This window comes from Anolis sagrei, chromosome 5, assembly GCF_037176765.1.
Source record: "Anolis sagrei isolate rAnoSag1 chromosome 5, rAnoSag1.mat, whole genome shotgun sequence".
In the NCBI taxonomy this organism is placed as follows: domain Eukaryota; kingdom Metazoa; phylum Chordata; class Lepidosauria; order Squamata; family Dactyloidae; genus Anolis; species Anolis sagrei.
In genome coordinates, this window is record NC_090025.1 from 168,570,256 (window position 1) to 168,586,244 (window position 15,989).

The 15,989-nt window shown below is 39.6% G+C and overlaps 1 protein-coding gene across 1 annotated transcript in view; it reads left to right on the top strand.

The window, feature by feature from the left end:
- Positions 1 to 15,760, top strand: part of LARGE1 (LARGE xylosyl- and glucuronyltransferase 1) — a 388,170-nt gene extending 372,410 nt beyond the window's left edge. Inside the window, exons 14-15 of the mRNA XM_060776947.2 lie at positions 7,210 to 7,405; positions 14,061 to 15,760. Of these exons, the coding sequence (XP_060632930.2) occupies positions 7,210 to 7,405; positions 14,061 to 14,258 (394 nt within the window). The 3' untranslated portion in view covers positions 14,259 to 15,760. The remainder of the gene's footprint in view (positions 1 to 7,209; positions 7,406 to 14,060) is intronic.
- Positions 15,761 to 15,989: the final 229 nt, after the last annotated feature.

Sequence of the window (15,989 nt, forward strand, 5' to 3'; positions counted from 1 at the left end):
GCATTAAAAAAACAAAAACAAAACAAAAACACACACAAAGTTTGCAAACTTGGCATTCTATTAAATGTCCTTTGACCAGTAGCTGGCCACTTGGAGTGCCTTTGGTGTTACTATAAGAAGGTCCTCCGTTGTGCATGTGGCAGGGCTCAGGGTGCATTGCAGCAGGTGGTCAGTGGTTTGCTCTTCTCCACACTTGCATGTCGTGGATTCCACTTTGTAGCCCCATTTCTTAAGGTTGGCACTGCATCTCATAGTGCCAGAGCACAGTCTGTTCAGCACTCTCCAAGTTGCCCAGTTTTCTGTGTGCCCAGGAGGGAGTCTTTCAATTGGTATCAGCCATTGATTGAGGTTCTGGGTTTTAGTCTGCCACTTTTGGATTCTCGCTTGCTGAGGTGTTCCAACAAGTGTCTCTTTAGATCTTAGAAAACTATTTCTTTATTTAAGTCATTGGCGTGCTGGCTGATATCCAAACAGGAGATGGGCTGGAGATGTCACTGCCTTGGTTCTTTCACTATTGGTGCTACTTCCCGGTGGATGTCAGGTGGATTTTGAAAATACTGCATTTTGACTCATCCCACCATGGAAGGCTAGCCCCTCCCAATCCATTTGAATGCCTCCCTATGGCACTTTTTGTTTTAAAAAATCTAATATTGTGCAGCGGCATAGCCTGGAAGTCTCAAATTACTGTTCTCGCAATATTTTATACTATGAAAACAGTGTCTCAGAACAGTATTAAATAGGAAAAAGTGATTAGAATCACATGTGCAATTAATGAGGTTCTGCAGCATTTTGCAGATGAGTCCAAAGCGTTTCTGATTGAATGGGACAAACCCATTCAAAATCACGTTGAAAGAGTCTCAGAATTGGAGTATATCCCAATGTAATAAGCTCCTATGATAGCCAGCAATGGAGAAATCTTGTTGTTTGGCTTCTCCCAATCTCCTCTGTCCATGTGGCCACTACATTGAGATGCTATGATACTTTCAATGGGCAGCCTCCTCACTTGACTGCATATCATACCCATATAGCCATGCACATAAAAGATGGTAACTGAGCAAGGGGGATAGCTAGTGACAAGCAAGACTCCTCACAGCTGTTTTCTTCTCCCCACTCCTGCCAACCACTCCATGGCAGAGAGGCAAGAAAGGAGACTTTCTCTCCCCTGCAGTAGAGTTTAATAAATTGCACAGATTTTGCAGAAGTTCATGCAGCAGAGAAAAAGACTTACTCATTCTCTGCTGTGGGAATTAACTAATGTGAAGAAGCACATCCTTAAATTATGCTGTATTACAGTTCTTCGGCTTCAAAGCACCACAGGACACTTTGTTGTCGCTGCCTTTTTCATTATGACATCTAATCAGACCCTTAGAAAAGTCCTGGAACCTTCATATAAGGCCTTAGAATAAGACCTTGATTAGATGTCACAAGGAATGGGAAGGGTCTTCGTGTATAGTTCTAACCTATAGCATCTATAAGAACAAGTATTAACTAAAGCGGTAGCTAGATGAGCTTTCAGAGCTCCTTTCAAAGTGGATAAAGATTGTAAAATGAAAACCTGAAAGACTTCTGTAACAAATAGCCCACTTTACACAGGGCTCCTAGCTATAGTTTCTCTTGGTGTGTGCCTTTTCGCTTTTGGTCACCCCATAAGGGAGTAGCAAAGAAGCATGTCTACAGTGGGACTCTTTCTGCATCATTTCTTCTGACATTTTAACAGATAAAGCTACCTTATACAAGGTCAGTTCATTGGTCCATTTAGGCCAGTTTATTTGCTCTGGCTGGCACTTTTTTTTCTGGGGTTTCAGGCAGAATTGCCTCATGTCAGGCCCGTAGTCAGGATTTTGTTTCGGGGGGGGGGGGGGGGTGAATTTTTTTCAGGGGGGGGGGTTCAGGGGGGGCTGAGTTTCGGGGGGGGGCTGAGTCTGAGTGAAAGAGGGTCTAGCCTAGCAAACCTTTTGTATCATTACCCCAATACCCCTATGCATATGGGATATATTGAGTATGGTGATCAGATCATGATATGAATAAACATAACAGTTTAAATAATGCACCAGTAAGGCGTTTTTGTGAACCACTATGAGAATTTGGGGGGGGGGGGTGGCTGAAGCCCCTCAAGGCTCCCCCCCCCTCCCCCCGGCTACATGCCTGCCTCATGTCATCAGTTCTTTAAGTCCTTTTTTACCTGCAGATGCTAGAGACTTAACCTGGAATCTTCTCTATGCAAACCAAGTGTGTACAGCAGAGTTACACATGATAAGTGTTTATCCAAGCTATTGAAATTAGCTCCTCCATGAAGTGTTTATTCTGTTTTCTTTCCAGTCTACAGAAGACCACTTAAGCCTTTTCCTGGTCATCTGAGTATTTTTAAACATTTCACTTGTGTTCTGTTATTTATTCTGACTTGGTACTTACTGCATCTTCAGTGCACTGTATTTGTGTATGCCTTCAAGTCGACTGTCAACTTACAGTGATCCCATGAATTTTCATAGAGTTGTCTTAGGCAAGGAATACTCAAGAGGTGTTTTGCCAGGTTTTTTTTTATCTGAAATATAATCTGTCAGTGGTTTCCCACCCAAGTACTAACAATGGTTTACTTTGCCTGGGTTCCAAGACTAGATAGGATCTGGTGCCTTAGGTATTAAAGGCATGCTCCATGTTTACAGATTTATTTTCTCAAACCATTTCGTCCTAAAGACCAATTTGTTAGACTATACACATATATGAGAAAAATATCACCTAAGCAATTATTCCTCTAAAAAAGTAGCAACATGAGAAGGTGTGCCATTGTCACCACATGTCCTCTTCTACATGTGTCACAGCTTGGAAATATAACTTCTTTAGAATTCCCTGTGCAATATAGCATGATTAATGTACACATATACCTAAATCATTCCTCATTTGGGATCTTCATCTAGTCCCATGAAATGCCAGGTTAGAAACAGAATTTCTTAAAGATAAGAACAAGGCACAGCAGCATTTAGTGACATTTATTATAGAAAATGCAACTCAAGCAGCTAAATTAGAACAGCAGGCAAGACTATGAGCCAAGAAAAATTCTACAGCTTTTTTTTTTTACTAAATTATGCAATAATTATAAAGACAATTTAATTAGGAAACTAACTGCTTCTTTCCTGGTTCAAAACAAAATCTGCTGGGAAATAAAGCTTCTAAGTGTTGGACTCACGGTTCTAATCTTTCATCAATCAAATTTTCTACTTACATGGCATTTATTTCCCTGCTAGGAGATTACTTCCCGCCCCCAACTAACTCCAGAGTAGAAAGGTGGGCTGGACCTCTGGGTGTTTAACATAGTTGCACAGTCTGTACACATTCATCCTGGCCCATCTATTTCCGCCAAGCTTTCTGCAGCCCTTCTGTTCCACCCCCTGGGAGACAATTCCCACTTCCATTTTCAGGGTGGCTTAATAAGTCATTAGTAACCATTGAATCCACATTGATGGGGGAACGGCTTCTTTGACAGTGATTGCTGATCATGCCTGCAGCATCCCAAACTCTCTCTCAGAGTGCTAGATTGCAATCTTTCCCTCTGTGAAATTGCTTTTGCCACCTATTTCCTGAAATTGTGACCTTTCTTGCCTTTGGGCAGCTTAGAAATAGAAAGCAGTTCTTCATTGTAGATTCCTTCTTTTTTTAAACTCCGCCCAGCAAATTTTGTGCTTGTCTACCTATTCCAAGGGTGCAAACGCATGACTCCATTCTGAATTTTGTATCAAGAGTTTTATATTAAAGGTCTCCTGGCCAGCTCCCAGACTATAGGGGAAGTTAAGCTACCCAGTTTTTCACCTGCTAAAGGAACTTCAATCAGCCATTTAGGCTTTTAAGCACAATGCACTACAAGTCCAGCTATTTCGGGTTTTGATGCTCTTAACACCACCTATTAAGTTACCAGCAAATGTACATCAAATCACAACGTGTTCCTTAGTTCTCACTTTTCATTCTTCAGCAGTCACAAGATCATTTGTTCTTTTTAAGCTGCTGAAGAAGCCATTACACTATCTGGAGTTAAACCATCTGGTGGGATTAGCGAAGGTATAGCTATTGGCGAAGAAACAAAATTAAGGTGAATTTTCCTCCATCACATTTTCCTCTAGTTCCCAACTTTCTAGCAGTGCAGTAAGTTCAACTGAGTTTGTAGAAAACTAGTTAAAGCACCCAAAGTCAGAGGTAGTTAACAAGGGGATGATAACACAGAAAATATGAGTGTTGTGGGTATGAATGATTTTCAGTGCTAGAAATTAGGGAATGTAGCAAAATCTCATGAGGGGTCGGAATTCTTATTTAGAGGCAGTGCCTCCGCATTCTGCCTATCAGTTGCACCCCTCAACTGGGATTACTAAAGTGTTCTCCTACACAGTATATTTATTTATTTATTTATTTATTTATTATTTATTTACTGCATTTGTAGACCGCCGTTCTCAGCCCTAGGGCGACTCACGGCGGTGTACAACATATAAAAAACAATTTACAATAAAAGCAATAACACAAACAACAATAACAACATCACTATCAATAATACAATTACACTAAATCATTCGTGACGTCTCATCATAGAATCACAATCCAATCTCGTTTTCCATATTATAATATCTCATTCCAAATATTATGAAGGAAGCAACCTTTAGCATTGATGGTTATATTCCACAAAATATCAAGGCTGTTTCTGGGATCATCCCCTATAGATGATAGGTACAATTCCAATAAGGGAGACTAATATATGTTGTCCCTTTTGCTTAAATTAACTTTTCCATCTCCTAGAGAAAGAAATATTTCCATCACCATGAAGAGATCTGTTGAGAAATCCAGGTCTTCTGGAAGAAGCTTAGATGACCCAGGGGCTATAGAACAGGATTTACTTTGTTGTAATGACTTCTCTTCAGCTCCTAGCAAGACATGTCCACAACACAATTTTGCTGCTATAACATTTCTTTTATTGATTAATAGCTAGAATAGGACCCCTAATCCTCTAACCATGAACACTGACCAATAAGAAAAAAAAGTTTAAATGTAAATGGTACCTATTGTAGATCCACTGAATCAATGGGATTTATATTTGCTATTTATTCTATGGGTTTACCCAAGCAAGGGCATTTTTTTTCATTTCAGGAGCGACTTGAGAAACTACAAGTTGCTTCTAATGTGAGAGAGTTGGCCATCTGCAAGAACATTGCCCAAGGGACGTCCAGATGTTTTTATGTTCTACCATCCTTGTGGGAGGCTTTTCTCAACTCCCACATGGAGAGCTGGAGCTGACAGAGAGAGCTCATCCATGCTCTCCCTGGATTTGAACCTCCAACCTGTCGGTCTTCAGTCCTGCCGGTATAAGGGTTTAACCCATTGCACCACTGGGGACTAATAACTGGACTTAGGCCAGAGTCCCTTGGAGACATAAAGACATAAACATTTATTATAGTTCAAACTACCATTGACTACAGCCATGTCATTAGAGCAACAAGTACTACCTAAAATTTCAGCTACAGTGTATGTGGCCAAACACATAGTTGGCATGGGGTTATAGAAAGTAAGGCAGAGAGAAATTACAAGTAAATAGCTGTAACATGGGCTGTGACATGGGCAGCCAATTCATAATCTCAGTAGCTTTGTAAGACAGGTCAGTGCAATTTCCATTTTATTATTGAAGACTCATGATTCAGAGAAGAGTGTCAATTCACAGATCACATGAGAAGTCACTTATCTTTTCTTGTGTTTTTGATATCAATACAAACCATAATATCTTGATTCTGGTAAATAATACATCTATTAAATAGGTTACAAAAGCCTGTGGAGATGAAACTTGTTTTCTTCCACTTGATTTCTTATCACTTCTGTGGAACATTCAAAATATCCTATGGATTTCACCAGATCCCCATTTCAAGTTTAACCTTTTCAGGATGTTTGCAGAGGAACTGAGATTTTACCTATGGATCTTTGTGTCCAAATACAACACCAGAGCTATTTCACTGCTTTGGTTCTTATGAAAATCATTTGGACACACTGTAATACATGTTCCTTGTGCTATAATTGTTTCTTGCTTTAATCGATAGATGTGTGGTGGGAGCCCATGTCAGTGATTTTTAGAAAGACAAAGAGTGGAAATATAAGAGAAAATTATTGATTGTTGTCTTAATGGGGTGAGCTGAAGCTGTGCTTGGATCGGCCTTGCTATGACATGAATACAATTAACAAAATCTAAAAGGTTGCTTTCCTGCAAATTGAATTGATTGTCTTAGATGAAATTGTGTAGATGCCACATGCAACAAAATGATAGCTATGATGGCACTGAAAGTATTTGTCTAGCTTTTATTTAATGCATTTATTGATCTGAACTACTACTGCAATAACAAAGAGACATATCTTCCAAATTCTGTATTCCTTGAAAACAAGTTTCAGAATGAAAAATAACAAGGTGTTATTATTAGTAGAAACAACACCTAAATTCATTTCCAAGATTTTTTGTTTCATGCCAACATTTCACATCTGCATTCCAATATTGACCTTTCTCCAAATCTTAGAAATGAAACAACATAGCTAGGTATGTCACACAATTAATGCTTTTTCTTCTCAGGCATGATTTGCCCTTGAAGTCTGCTGGTCTAATGGCTTGAAGTTTTTGGTTATCCCAACTAGAGTAGACCTACCTAATCAGCAAGTTTTACATAAGTGTTGATTCACTATTCCACAACTGATTCAGTTGGTCTACTCTGACTGGAATTACTAACAGGAGTGGGCCTCCAAAGTCCATGTAAACCATGTTACTGATATCCATAAGGTAAAGGTTTTCCCCTGGCATTAAGTCCAGTCATGTCCAACTCTGGGGGTTGATGCTCATCTCTGTCTCCATTTCTAAGCTGAAGAGCAGGCATTGTCCATAGACACCTCCAAGGTCATGTGGCTAGCATGACTGCATGGAGTGCTGTTACCTTCCCACCAGAGCGATACCTGTTGATCTACTCACATTTGCATGTTTTCAAACTGCTAGGTTGGCCAAGCTGGAGCTAGCATTGGGAACTCATCCCGCTTCCCGGATTTGAACTGGTGATCTTTTGGTCAGCAAGTTCGGCAGCTCAGTGGTATAACTCACTGTGCCACCAGGCAGTATTTTTAATAGCCACATTTTTAGGTATTCAGAAAGTGTTGACTTTGTCAGGAATTCCACCTCTCTATTGATTTTTTCCAATGTATCTGTTTCAGGTATCACGTCTGGACAAAAGGGCATGCACCAACAAACTTTGCCAAGTGGCGAACAGCTACCACACCATATCGAGTCGAGTGGGAAGCAGATTTTGAGCCATATGTCGTGGTAAGACAGGATTGCCCAGAGTATGACCGAAGGTTTGTTGGATTTGGCTGGAACAAAGTTGCTCACATCATGGAATTGGATGCACAGGTGAGAAGGATAGCATTAGTTATGATAATCTGTCTACCGAACACATTGCTATGTGGCCTGCTTTTTCCAGATCCCATAGCAAAATTTTCCACATTTCATTTTTTTTTCCTGGATTGGGGAGATCTCTTCAGCATGTCTCTGCAATTGGTGGAATAGCTTTAAAACCCACTATATATCCCCTTAGTTCACAGTAAAAGCTGAACATCTCAAAATTCACATGGAAAACATGTTTGGAAAAGATGCTACATAACTCATTGCAGGGACAAGAAGTGGCCCCTGTACCCATCACAGCTCCTCACAAGTGACCTAATGCTATTTGGCAAACATGATATTATCTGTAAGTGCAGAACACTTAAAAGAGGTTTGTTCCTTCTCATTGTATTCTTGTTTGTCAATAGGAAGTGTTAAAAACCCCAAAATGAAAGAATTCTGTACATCGCATAAACTGTCATAGCTAAAATGTAACTAATCATTACTGTTGATAAGGGGACACATTGTAATCTTTCCTTATCACTTGCTCCTGTGTGATGCTAGTCATATTACAGCTGTACTACTTGTAGATGGTGCATGAAGATATAGCCAAGACATTTCTCATTTCAGTTACATTCAGATTACACATCAGATGGTTACTGAATTGCTTGTTTCTTTTTGGACTACATCAGGAAATCTTGTCTCCTTCATCAGCTAGTTTTGTACGTGTGGGGAATCCTTTTTTAGGGGGAATATTCAAACACCATATAAAAGAACAGAGACTAAAGTTATGTCATTTGCCAACAAATGCATTCTATGAGTCTGCATGGCTCTTTGCCATTTCAAATTATGCTATATCAAGTTTTCATAGGGTTTAGTTATTGACATTAAGTTTAACTTTTTTGTAGAAGAGAGGAGTTATATTTCACTAGAAAGTCCACACCTCACATAAATTAACTCGAAGTCCCAGAAACAAACCAGAAAATGACCATAACAGAAAAAAAGCCCTAACATTTAAAAGCTTTTTTATTGTGACCTCAGAACTGCGGCCCTACAACATCAAGGATCCACATAGTTGTTACTTCTAGTTTACATAACGGTCATGGACTTCCAAAGTTCTGGCAGAGAGATACCAAAGCCAACCTAGAACTTTTGTCATCCAAAATGTGCAATCCTCCATATAAAAATGTGCTTCTCTTAAATTGGATGCAGGCATCAAATGGGTGAGCCTTGATAGGGGCCCATCATGTGGCTCATCCAACTATGTCCACTCCTGCTCTAAAATAAATTTATTTACTATTATTATTTATTTACAGTATTTATATACAGCTTTTCCCACCCCTAGGGGGACTCAAAGCAGTTTACACATAGATAATGGCAAAAATTCAATGACTTACAACTGCAATAGTAAAACTACACTTTAAACATAAATCATATTAAAAACAGTACATCATCAAATATCAAAACAGTTATTAAAACCATAAAACAATCTCATCAGTCGAGTCGCCATTCTAGTCCTTGTCCCACTAAAAGCTGCATACATCTATTGTCTGAAGGCCTGGTCCCAGAACCATGATTTTATTTATTTTTTCTAAAGGTCAGGAGCGACGGAGCAGATTTTACCTCCTTTGGGAGTGTGTTCCATAGGCGGGGGGCCACAGCTGAGAAGGCCCTGCTCCTCTTCCCTGCCAGCCGCATTTGCGCTGTTGACGGGAGTGAGAACAGGGCCTCCCCAGATGATCTTAAATTGCAAGGTGGGTCGTAGGAGCAGATGCGTTCAGACAAGTAAGCTGGGCCTGAACCATATAGAGATTTATAGGTCAAAACCAGCACTTCGAATTGGGCTCAGAGATGGACCAGCAGCCAGTGGAGCTGGCATAACAGGGGGGTGGTATGCTCCCTGTATGCCGCCCCAGTTAGTAATCTGGCAGCCGCCTGTTGAACTAACTGAGGTTTCCAAACTGTCTTCAAAGGCAGCCCCATGTAGAGCACGTTGCAGTAATCTATTCGGGATGAATGAATTGAATGGTTACCATAAAATTGTAATAAGAAGAAATAATACTGCTGAAGCAAATATATATTGCTGGTGTACCCTGTTCAATTATGGTGATAGTTTGGCCAGTTCCTTCTTTAATGATGACCATAACAACAACAAAAACAACATCTATTTCTTACTTTCTCTGTCTATCAAGGTGAAGAACAACAAGTTAAAATACAACAACAAATAAATGTGTAGCATAGTTTAAATATGCAAACACCAATTAAAAGTACATGATCGTTTAAAAGAGCATAACATCAGTTGAAAAAGCATATAGATTAAAAACAATCAATTGCTAATTTAAAAACCATCTGGATAGGCCTGCCAGAAGGGATTGGTCTATAATGCTGTTTTAAATTCAAACAGCGTATCCAGCTGTTGAATCTTTCCACTAATTGGGGGGAAAGTCCTCTAGTTAAGAGTTGCCAACCTGGTCCTGACTGAAGTAGATGGTCCCCAGAAGACCTGTGCATACAGGGTACATTATGAAGACAAGAGTGATCCTGTAAGTAACCTGTGTTCAAGCCATTTCGGCATTAAAAGTAACAACCAGCCTTTTATACCTAGCCCAAACATTAATTGATATCCAGCAAAGTGACTTTAAGATTGGTGTAATATGATCACAATCAGTCCAGGTGCCATGTTTTGTACAAATTGGGTTTTCAGAACTTGGTACACATGCATCTCAACGTATAGCACATTACAAAAGTCCAGCCTAGGAGGGGTGCAACTGGCATAACAGGTGATAGTAAGTACTAGGGGTGAGCAATTTTTTGTTAGTCATTGTAAGTCGGATTAAATTCAATGCAATATCCGACACGTGGGCATGGCACATGCCAAAAACTTAAGAATCAAAACTTATTCAATACTTTTTTGTTTGAATCTTACAAATATTGGAAGCTTCCCAAAGTCAGTTTCATTTTCAATGTAAGGAAGCAAAGCAAAGCCAAAAAGGCTGCCTTTCTTTCTTAAATTAATGACCTCTCGCTATTAGAAGAGGGAAGCAACAAGGATAAAGCAGAGTTCACTGCAAAGGAGGCTGAGAAAGCACAGAATTGTGGGAAATGTAGTTTCGGAAGGTGAGGAGCCATATGGCAGAGAATTCAAAAGGCCCTGCTCTAAACTACATTTCCCACAATTCTGCTCAGCACTAGAAAGCCCCAATCAGAATACGGGAGAGATCTGTCCCTCCTTAGCAGCAGCCAACCAAGAGTTCCAATAAATTGTTGAATCTGCAAAGAGGTGGACTGTCTGATACTTTTAGTAAGTAAATCTCTGTGCTGGGCTGGGAAGAGATCCCTAAATTGAAGTTTTGTTGGTTAGTATGAGATACGTTCAATAGGATATCTTTTGTGACTTTAAAAAAATGTTTTTTTATAAAATAATTACCTAAAATCAGTAGATATATGAATATTTCTGATATTTGGGGGATCCCTTGTTATCTTGTGTCATTGTATAGAAAATCCAAGGAGATAGCTCTTGTAGTTTTTTTTAAAAAAAATGTTGTGTATAAAAACTTTGAAAATTCCCCAAAACTCCATGGATAAGCGAAACATTCTGACATTTGATCGGCTAACCATGGTAAATGTGTTCTACCATTGTAGCAAGTTGCACCCTAATAGCTGTAAAAATTAGGGAGAAAGGAGTGTCCCCACTTGCACAATTACTATAACAAAAAGTAACAAAATGTCATTTACTCCTGTTATAGTAATGACATTTTTACAAACGATACTTTAGAAACATTTTAGAAATGAAATGCCGGCACCCCCTAATTTTGTAATGACTTTTTTTTTAAAAAAAGTAGTACTCCTGGCTGTGGTTTTTTTTAAAAAAAAAAAAAGTCATTGATTACACAGCCAGGAGTACTAGTAAGTACTTCTGGCTATTGTATCTGTCTGGTCTGGACTAGAACAATGATTCAGAAGCTGTGAACACAGTCTTTCGGGGGGAATGTAACCCTGTCCAGGACTGGTTGATGCATTGCCAACCTTTGGTTAGGATTATTTTTTTCTCATCCAACCCATTACTTCCTCCAGACATTTATTCAGAGAAAATACACTGATTCTTAGCTGATGCTATTTTTTTTCCTTACTATTGTTATTTTAAGTATTTTAATCCCACTTTTTCTCCAGCTATGGGACTTAGGGTATGTATGGGTTCATTTTTTTATTATTTGAACTATATGCAGATCAAATGTTACAAATAACTATTGGTATGTCCAACTATAGAATTGTTAAATGTTATTGTTAAACTATTACTAAACCCTCAGTATTCCTTACCATTTGTCTATGCTAGTTAGGGCTCCTGGGAAATATAGACCAACATTATCTGATCCTTAATTTAAAAATATGGCTTACAATTTAGTGTGATATCTAAATGACAGTTGGTCTTTTTAAAGAGAGGACTGTGTATATAATGGTTATTGGTGAGCAATTCTGTGGTCACAGGAATAGAACAAATGGAAATTGATAAGACACAGATTATGTGTTTTCCTGGAACTCTATAATAAATTATTATTTTTTCCCAGAATTCTGCCATGCTTTGCCAATACTCTGCATTTGTCTATTTGTGACCTCTTTCAGTAAAAACCTGGTACATTTGATGTAAATGCAGCTTTTGAGTGCTTGCAGATGCCTGCTCTTTCACTAAAACCCTGCAATAAATGCAGAGTGATTAACATGGAACATCATCTCTCTGTAGAGTAGAGCTACTTGAGAGCTGTTCAGGTAGCCCTGGGTTGTAAAGCTGTAATTCTTTGAAACAGCAGCCTGGGGTGAGCTGAGCAGCATTTCAGCTGTCATTTTTTCTTTAGCAATGACAAAATCCCCAGATTTAATGCCCCATGTATTTGGATATAACTCAGAAATGTTCTGCCTCAAAGTGCAATATCAAAACCAAAGAAAGTGGTTGGAATTCTTAAATATTGTTTTTTCATTCACTATCCAAAATGCCATGCAGATTCAGTGTAGACATAAAACTGTAATCAGCGAATGAAGAAGCAGTATGGAGAGCTGGATATTTCTTCCTATTCTCTCCTCTCTAACGTAAACCTTCTTCCCCTGATCAGTCTTAACAATTACTTTGTATGTCAAAGCAAGTAATGCAAGCCAGAGTTTCCAAAGTCCTAATTAAATAGGATACTAAATAGTTTGCTTGAGAGCAGAGGTAAGGCTAAATCATAAAATCATAGAGTTGGAAGAGACCACATGGACCATCCAGTCCAACCCCCTGCCATGCAGGAAAAGTACACTCAAAGTATCACTGACAGATGGCCATCCAGCCTCTGTTTAAAGGCCTCCAAATGAGGAGCTTCCACCACACTCTGAGGCAGAGAGTTCCACTGTTGAACAGCTCTTACAGTCAGGAAGTTCTTCCTAATATTCAGGTGAAATCTCCTTTCTTGTAATATGAATCAATTGCTCCAACTCCTAGTCTCCAGGGTAGCAGAAAACAAGCCTCCTCCCTCTTCCTTATGACAGTTTTTCAAATATTTATACAAGGTGATCATTTATCCACTCAACCTTCTCTTCCATATGCTATAATAAATATATCCAGACTTTTGATCATTTTGGTCATTCTCCTCTGGACACTTGTTAATATATCTGTTGAATTGTGGTGCCCAGATATGTACACAGTATTCCAGGTGAGGTCTGACCAAAGCAGAATAGAGGGGAACTATTACTGTCCTTAATCTAGACACTGTACTCCTTTTAATGTGGCACATTCATTTTTTAGCTGCTGCATCACACTGTTGGCTCATGTTCAACATATTGTTAACTAAGACTCCCAAGATCTTTTTCACATGTACTGTGGTTGAGCAGTACATCACCCATCCTGTATCTTTTCATTTCATTTTTTCTCACCATACTTATGAATTGAAGCATCTTAGGTTGCTTGCCAGCCAGTTGAAGGATGGATGGGTATGCATCCCATCACATGACATCCCTCATCTTCTGGCAGAGGCCCCTCCTCCAACTGGTGTGGAAGTGTCCTAGAATGCTTCTTGTCAACATTGGAGCCAGCTCAACTCTATCCTGGTGGATGGAAATATCGCCCATGTGATGGGGGAAGTGTCACCCCACTAAAGCTGTTCTGGGGGGAGGGTGACTGAGTCACTGCGCGCACCTACCGTTTCACCATGCTTGCTGAAGAAATGGCACCGGGGGGGGGGGGGGGGAGGACATGTAATCAGGTCATAAGTGTAGTATTTTACAATTCCCCTTGATGAAATTCATTTTGTTCATTTTGCCACACCTCTCTAATCTGTTAAAGTCATTTTGAATTCTGATTCTATCCTCTGGAGTATTAGTTATCCCTCCCAATTTAGTGTTATTTGCAAACTTGATGAGCAGACCTTTTAAACCTTATTCCAAGTCATTGTAAAAGATGTTGAACAGCACTGGGCCCAGGATAGAACCCTGTAGCACCCCAACAAAGCCAACAAAGAGAGGGGAGGGTAAAAAGTGGAGATGAAGTCCAAATTTGCAAATCAATTTGTAGGGAATCTTCATAAGCTCCAGTTTCTTATTACACAAAGCTATACTGAAGATCATTGGGGTGTTAGGAAGAAGAGAGAAAAGCTGAGGAAAGTTTCTTTCAAGAAATGCTGGGCAGGCTACTCACTTTTAATCTGTCTGTTTTCCTCAGGAGTATGAATTCACAGTGCTGCCCAATGCCTATATGATCCACATGCCACATGCTCCCAGCTTTGACATCACCAAATTCCGGTCCAACAAGCAATATCGTATCTGTCTCAAGACCCTCAAGGAAGAATTTCAGCAGGATATGTCACGCCGCTATGGCTTTGCAGCACTGAAATATCTCACGGCAGAGAACAACAGCTAGCACCACCGGGACTGTTAAAGAAGAAAGACTGAAAAGGAGGAGCTATTTCAAGTGTGCAGCCCCAGTCCTTTAGCCTGGAACTGAGAGACACCTTTGTTTTCTTCTTTTTTAAAAACAAACAAACAAACATTGAGCAGTTCTGATAATAGACATTTGGAACAGGCTGTCTCCAGATTCTGCTCACAATCCACCAATCATCTGCCACCCTAAGGCCTTTGGTTTTATTATCCACAAAGTCTGAATAAATGGGAGGTGGGAAGGAAGAGCAGTACTCATATCCATTGGCAGCACACAGGGTGGCAGGAACAACCGGGATGGAGTATTTGCTCTTAAAAATTGCACAGCAAAAACAGATCTTCTTTGGAATATAGGCTTTCATGTTGCTATTTAATATTTCAACATTTTTTAAAAAATATGTAAAGGAAGACTTTCAGGTCACCGTTCTGTGAATTTGAAAATGGGGGCTCCACTTCTTTAAAAGGGGTGTTTGCATCTGTTAGACAACTGGTGTCTATTTACTGAAGAACACTATAGAGCAAGACGGACCAGATTTTCCCTGTCAGATGAAGGGGAGTTATTTCTAAAAACAGGATTTGTGGTATATTGTATCCTGAAATATCTGCAGCTTTACTGTGTAGACATTTCTGTTGTGTCACTTGCTCATTTCTCTAATGTTGCAAAGATGGACCATTTTCCAGCTCCCCTCTACTGCCACCTGTTCTGACCATGTCCCTTTGGGTTTTTAAAAAATCCTATATTGCAGCCCCTTTGGCACTTCATATTCATTTTCAGCTCTAGCCCTTCACCTAAGAAGATCTGTACCTTTACTGTCTCATGAAGGCATCTTAAGTCCTCCTCCCACATAAGAGGTGTTGGTTCAGGTATCTGTACTAAAAAAAAAAGAGGCCAAATCTGAGTAACATTGTTTTAAGAAACAAAAAAGACCAAGTAAAAGCAATGACAGGTCATTTTATGGGGCACATTCGACCTGTTGGTTCTTCCACAGCAAACCTGCCCACATACTAGTGATGTTTGTGGATGTTGTTACTAAATGGGAGAAAGAAATGTGACTATTAAGCCTCAGTAGCCACCGGATGCTGCAGACATTTGAGAAATTACTTCAGTAAAGGAGTTTATTATAATAAAGGAGTAAAATTTAAAGGAATTTGCTCCCCATTTGAGTCGGGGGGAGAGAAGAGGCTGTTTAGGGGAATGTGGATAATGTTTACTTGGACCAGGCTGATTTAATTTGCAGGAACGGTTACCATGTAGGAATGTATGACAAGCATAGCTGAAGAAAGTGAACAAGCAACAGAGACATGCAACCAGACACTAGACTTTTTTCTTTCTTTTTTTCCTTCGGTATTAATGTTGTGTTTACATGGATGGAGGAGATGAGGTTTAATGCACTACCCTTGTTTGGGCTACTTGTATTTGGTTGCAATGTCACAGAGAGAGAAGAGTTTGAATAAATGAGAAATGTGTCTCTCTTCCTTCCCCTATCAGTGCTAACGTTCTTGCCATATCCACACTCTATAGACTACACTGTGGTCTATATACATACCTTATTCTATGACACTCCCATATTTCCTAATTGTCTCATTTAGTCTCTTGTGCGTACAATTTTAAGCTACCTACCTAAGGTGTGATGGTTTTCCAGGAGTTACATATCAGATGCTGATCAGTGATGAACACATTCCAGAATTCAAGACTCCAGCATCAAGTTCAGAA